At 42.1% G+C, this 6,662-nt stretch overlaps 1 protein-coding gene across 1 annotated transcript in view; it reads right to left on the bottom strand.

The window, feature by feature from the left end:
- ctss1 (cathepsin S, ortholog 1) overlaps nt 1-6,339 on the bottom strand; it is a 7,565-nt gene extending 1,226 nt beyond the window's left edge. The window contains exons 1-7 of the mRNA XM_056479094.1: nt 6,260-6,339; nt 3,942-4,066; nt 3,060-3,182; nt 2,679-2,825; nt 2,255-2,479; nt 1,015-1,180; nt 838-943 (exon numbers count right to left, since the gene is read on the bottom strand). Coding sequence (XP_056335069.1) covers nt 838-943; nt 1,015-1,180; nt 2,255-2,479; nt 2,679-2,825; nt 3,060-3,182; nt 3,942-4,064 — 890 coding nt within the window. The 5' untranslated portion in view covers nt 4,065-4,066; nt 6,260-6,339. The remainder of the gene's footprint in view (nt 1-837; nt 944-1,014; nt 1,181-2,254; nt 2,480-2,678; nt 2,826-3,059; nt 3,183-3,941; nt 4,067-6,259) is intronic.
- Nucleotides 6,340-6,662: the final 323 nt, after the last annotated feature.

The following is a 6,662-nucleotide window of genomic DNA, read 5'->3' as shown; positions in this document are numbered from 1 at the left end:
GGTTTGTAATGTAATGGGCAGCACAAATGTCTTGATACCTCAGGCTGTTGATGTTGCTCATCCACTCTGCAGATCTCTCGCACGCCCCCATACTGAATATAACCCCAAACCATGATTTCTCCTTCACCAAACTTGACTGATTTCTGTGAGAATCTTGGTCCATGTGGGTTCCAGTAGGTCTTCTGCAGTACTGGTGATGATTGATGCAGATCAACAGATGATCCAGCAGAGAAATCCACCTTCTGACACTTTATGATCAACTAGAAGTCCAGTGTTTATTTGCTGCTTTTACAACAGGCATTTACCACAAGACTTTTTTTTAGGTAGTGTAGATAAAAAACAAATATTACACAATATTATAAACATTTTTTGACAGACAAACATATATAAAGTGCCTATACAACTGTGGAAATAATGCTGATGTAGGCCTACAGTTCAACATTCCTGTTTAACTGAATAAACAGTGAGTAAACACAAGCACATCTTATTGAACATATTTATCTTCATCACCGATTATCATAGTAGATCAGCTCCTCCAGCAGTGTGTGATGCATTTTGGAAACCGGAGACGAGCCCCTGGTCTAATGCGAAACCCGTTCTCAAAGACTTATATTTAATCATTATTTGGGTAGCACACATATTCTGAATGCCTTCGACAGAGTTCAAATGAGCCATTTTAATCTAGATTAATTCCAAGATTACAGTGAGATTAATCTAGATTAAAATAATGTATCTATGCCCACCTATTATATATATATATATATATAGTAAATGTATATACAATATGCTTTAAACGGTAGTTATATATCTGTGTATTTAGCATGAAGTTAAACGAACCTGTTTTTCACCAGCCAGTAATCGTGTCCATTTTCTGAGCCGTAACCGACCACCAGAACCGCATGATTGATCAGAGCCGAGCTGCACTTTGGGTCATTGTAGATGCCTAAACACAAACACACACCTTTAGTTCATTCCTCTGTGTGAGTGTGTGTGTGTGTGTGTGTGTTTTCTCACCGCTTCTGTATCTGTGGAAGGACAACAGTTTAGCGTTGATGCCGACAGACACTGGCCCGATGTTTGCGACGGCGTTCTGCAGCGCTGCTTCATTGTGACGAGGAACAATTCTGAAGCCGGAGCAATATCCGGCTCTTCCTGACACTGAGTATCTGCACACACCCTCCTGCAAACGCCACCGCAACGTTACAGCAACATTATTGCAACACAACTGCAACATCATGACAATGATGAAGCAACATTACTGCAACATAAAAGCAGTTACAGCAACATTACAGCAACATCACTACATACAGCACATGTCAGAGTCTTTTATTTGATCATTTCATTCTACAATCATTTGGATTAGAAATAATATTGAATTTATTTATTTTGAGTATTTTATGTGTAATTTAATTTTCATTTGTAATTTGGCATGATGTCTCAGTGGTTAGCACTGTCACCTCACAGCAAGAAGGTCTCTGTTTTGAGTCCCCGCTGGGTCAGTTGGTGTTTCTGTGTGGAGTTTGCATGTTCTCCCCGTGTTTGCGTGGGTTTCCTCCGGGTGCTCCGGTTTCCCCCACAGTCCAAACACATGCGCTATAGGGGAACTGATCAACTAAATTGATCGTAGTGTATAAGTGTGTGTGTGTATGGGTGTTTTCCAGTACTGGGTTGTGGCTGGCATCCACTGTGTAAAACATATGCTGGAATAGTTGGTGGTTCATTCAGCTGTGGCAACCCCTGAAAAATCAGAGACTAAGCCGAAGGAAAATAAATGACTGAATGAATGAATGTTAAAGGGACAGCTCACTCAAAAATCAAGATGTAATCACTATGTACTTACCACGGACTTGTTCCAAAACATTTATGAGTTTCTTTCTCCTTTTGAACACAATAGATATTTAGAAAAATGCTGAAATCCTGTAAACATTGACTACCATTGCAGAAAAACAAACACTATGGAGGTCAATGGTTACAAGTTTCCAACATTCTTCAAAATATCTTCTATCTTCTTCTTTCAGAAGAAAGAAACTGAAACAGATTTGGAGTAAATGATGACAGAATTTTGATTTTTGTGTGAAATATCCCTTTAACCCACCCTCTGCAGTTCCCTCATGATCCCCCAGGGGTCGCACGTTCTTTCATTCATTTACTAATACAGAAACCTCATTCAGCTCTGAATGCAGTAATATTTGTAGCTTGTGTCAGTGTGTCTGTAATACAGACTCTGTATTGGTGTGTGTGTGTTGTAGTGTACCTTGTGCTCGTAGGGGTAGAACGTGCTGGAGTCGATGCCGTGGTTCTGGATGACGTAGAGGAAGGCTCTGCTCAGGAATCCCCCTTTGCATCCGCGGTTCCCCAAACTCACACTGCAGTCCAGCAGATTCTGAGCGCTCAGAGGAACCAGAGCTGCAGTCCTGCGCTTCATCTGAGCCTCCAGAGAACCCACAGCACTGAACGCCCAGCAGGAGCCGCATGGGCCCTACACACACACACACACACACACACACACACACACACACACACACACACACACACACACACACACACACACACACACACACAGACATTACACTTCTATGAGCACACACATGCACATTACATGTCTATGAACACATTCTCACCCCCACACACACACACACATGCACATTACACTTCTATGATCACACACACACACACACCTGATTCTGCACAGGACTGACCATCCCGTGCTCCGTCCAGTTGACTCTCTGTGGAAGCGTCTGCAGTGACAGAGGACTGAAGGTGGCGTTCACATCGGGGAAATCCTCCTCTAGTAAACCGTTCATATCATTGACTTCCTCTGCAGTCTGAACACACACACACACACACATGCACGCACACACACTTGCAGCTGTCTTTATGGGGACTTCACATAGACATAATGATGTTTGTAATATTCAGACTGTATATTCTCTCCCCTACCCCTAAACCCAACCCTCATATCAAATACTCTCACAAGTCCCCATGAGTCTGTGCGGATTCAGCTTTAAGTCCCCACTGGGATATAAAAACCATCTGCACTGATATCAGTGTTTCAGTACCATATCGCTGAGCTGGTTCAGCCCCAGTGTGTATGAGTGCAGACCGGCGGCCGCCGCTTCATTATGGAGGAGAATATCCTGCAGATTCTGTTCCCACACACCCCTCCTGAGACGCTCCTCTCTCTGTAAACACACACACACACACACACACACACCAAACTTTACACTTCTATTCTGTCTATATTCTGATTAATGACTCTGAATGATCTGCAATTGCTCGCTCTGGGTGTGTTTTCTTGAGCGCTAGACGTGACAGGTCTGCGTGTTTTTAGTCTACAACACACACACCAGCTGGCTCTACGTGATGCTCACAGTTCCCAGAACAGATTAAAACAGACCAATCAGTGTCCTGCGCTTTATTTAATCATCGAACAGCAGCACTTGAGCTGATTGTGTCTGTGTTTGAGGAGTGATTCTGTCCATTGCTGGATTTAACTGATCATGATGATGCTTTAATGGGGAAGCAGAGGTGAAGAGGAGTGAAGGGATCAGCTGGAGCGACAGGTGTCCACACACACACACACACACACACCTCATTCTGCTGATTCCAGATCAGTAGGGCAAACAGCAGACAGATTAATCACGTCTGTATATGTGTTTGTGTTCAGGTGTGTGTGCCAGTCGGTGTGTGTGTTTGTGTATGAATGTGTGTGTGTGTATCAGTGCATGTGTGTCACTGTGTGTGTTGTGTCTGTGTGTTTCTGCGTATGTGCATGGTGTCTCTGTGTGAATGTGTGTGCGTGAGTTTGTTGATGTGGCATTATATGAATGTTTGTGTGTGTGTGTGTGCTGGTGTGTGTGAGTGTGCATCTGTTTGTGTGTGTGTTTCGATGAGTGTGCAAGCTTATGTGTTTGTCTGTATGTGTGTGTGTGTGTACTCACTGTGTTACTGTAGGTCTTGTTGTGTTGTGATTTCCAGGTTATCCACTGATCAGTCAGACGTCTGATCTCACAACCCACCAGAGACACACACACAAGAACCAGAGCACACCTGAACACCAGCATACCTGCACACACAAGCAGCAAACAACACACACACATGCACAAAAGCATAGCTACTGTAAATCTAAAAAGCAGTATATATACTGTATAAAATTATATAAAAAATAATATATAAATGATATAATATAAAAATATTATATAATAAATATTAGCACATATAGGTTGGTATATTTAGGCTGTTTATTTTAGGATTTACTTTGCAAAAATGTTTAAAATTAATAATGTTTTAAATTCTTAGCAAAGAAAAATAAAGAGTAACAAGAAAAAAACAGCAAGTAGTAGAGGAAAGAACACATGCAAATGCAACTCTTTTGTGTGCGTGTTTTCTCATACGCAATATACACTCAGCGGCCACTTTATTAGGTATAAGGTACTAGTACCGTGTCGGACCCCCTTTTGCCTTCAGATCCACCTTAATCCTTCATGTCAGATTCAACAAGCTACTGGAAATATTCCTCAGAGATTTTGCTCCATATTGACATGATAGCATCACACAGTTGCTGCAGATTTGTCGGCTGCACATCCATGATGCCAATCTCCCGTTCCACCACATCCCAAAGGTGCTCTATTGGATTGAGCTCTGGTGACTGTGGAGGCCATTTGAGTACAGTGAACTCATTGTCATGTTCAAGAAACCAGTCTGAGATGATTGGTGCTTTATGACATGGTGCGTTATCCTGCTGGAAGTAGCCATCAGAAGATGGAGACACTGTGCTCATAAAGGGATGGACATGGTCAGAACAATACTCAGGTAGGCTGTGGTGTTGACACCATGCTCAATTGGTACTAATGGACCCAAAGAAAATCTCCCCCACACCATTACACCACCACCAGCAGCCTGAACCGCTGATACAAGGTAGGATGGATCCATGCTTTCATGTTGTTGAGGCCAAATTGTGAGCCGAGCATCCGAATGTGGCAGCAGAAATGGAGACTCATCAGACCAGGCAACGTTTCTCCAATCTTCTATTGTCCAGTTTTGGTGAGCCTGTGTGAATTGTAGCCTCAGTTTCCTGTTCTTAGCTGACAGGAGCGGCACCCGGTGTGGTCTTCTGCTGCTGTAGCCCATCCGCCTCAAGGTTGGACGTGTTGTGTGTTCAGAGATGCTCTTCTGCAGACCTCGGTTGTAACGAGTGCTTATTTGAGTTACTGTTGCCTTTCTATCAGCTGGAACCAGTCTGGCCATTCTCCTCTGACCTCTGGCATCAACAAGGCATTTGCGCCCACAGAACTGCCGCTCACTGGATATTTCCTCTTTGTCGGACCATTCTCTGTAAACCCTAGAGATGGTTGTGCGTGAAAATCCCAGTAGATCAGCAGTTTCTGAAATACTCAGAGCAGCCCGTCTGGCACCAACAACCATGCCACGTTCAGCATCACTTAAATCCCCTTTCTTCCCCATTCTGATGCTCGCTTTGACCTGCAGCAGATCATCTTGCCCATGTCTACATGCCTACATGCAGTGAGCTGCTGACATCTGATTGGCTGATCAGAATTGTGTTACCGAGCAGTTGGACAGGTGTACCTAATAAAGTGGCCGGTGAGCTTATCTCTAAACAAATTCATGGTTGAAATTAAGGTTCCATTTATCTGAATATCTAATTACTAGTGATATTTATTGTCTAAAACCTAATTATTCACCCTCCTTTAAAATATTTATTATTTTTCAAATATTTCCAGAGATGTTTATCAGAGAAAGGGCTTTTTCACAGTATTTCCCATTATATTTTCCTTCTAGTGACACTTTTAATTCTTTTAGTTTGACTGGAATAAAATAAAAATGTTGGATAGTATTAGAAAAACAGTTGTCTGATGACTTGCACAACAAACCTATCTTGTCTAAATAAACTCTAGGTAATTCTTTAAATGTCGCTTTAAGCTGAATAGTAGTCTCTTGCAGAATAATTAGTAAATTATTATGTACTGTCATCATGGCGGAGACTAAAGACATTAGTGATTAAACAATTATGCTTAAAAATGTGTTGAAAAACGTAGGAAATGGTTAAAAAAAATAATGATTAAAATGTCAAAGTAGGGCTAATAACTTTTACTGTTTGTTAAAGTAAATTCCTCCCCATTTCTTCAGTCTTTAGATGATTTGTAGAGTATCACAAACATTTTTACTACAGTATTTGTCCAGTAAAGTCAAATATTTCCCTGAAGAGTGTGTGTGTGTGTGTGTGTGAAGATGGTCTTACCGGCGTCTGTGAGTGAAGATCTTCTGTTTCTCTCCTGTCCTGCCGTCACTTTTCACTCTACTGCTGACAGGAAGTCACTGCTGCACTTCCTGCATGTGTGTGTGTGTGTGTGTGTGTCATGTGAACAGAATTAAACTGATCAGATCATGTTTGTTTCTCATTCAGACTTTCCTTCAATGAAATCTGCATTTCTGCTTTGAAACTGTTTATAAAGTGGAAAACAAACCTGGAGCTGCTCCTGCTAGGGGTGTGTGTGTGTGTCTGTGTGTGCGTGTGTGTGTCTGTATGTGTGTGCGTGTGTGTTTAAGTATTTCCTCAGTTCTTGTGTTTTACTGAGATGCTGAAATGCGTTTGACACCCGCAGGAGTGTGTGTGATACTGATACAGCAGTGCTGATGCTGAC

This window comes from Danio aesculapii, chromosome 19 (assembly GCF_903798145.1).
Source record: "Danio aesculapii chromosome 19, fDanAes4.1, whole genome shotgun sequence".
In the NCBI taxonomy this organism is placed as follows: Eukaryota; Metazoa; Chordata; class Actinopteri; order Cypriniformes; family Danionidae; genus Danio; species Danio aesculapii.
Note: the sequence above shows the minus strand (reverse complement) of the source record. Positions and strands in the feature narration are given on the sequence as shown.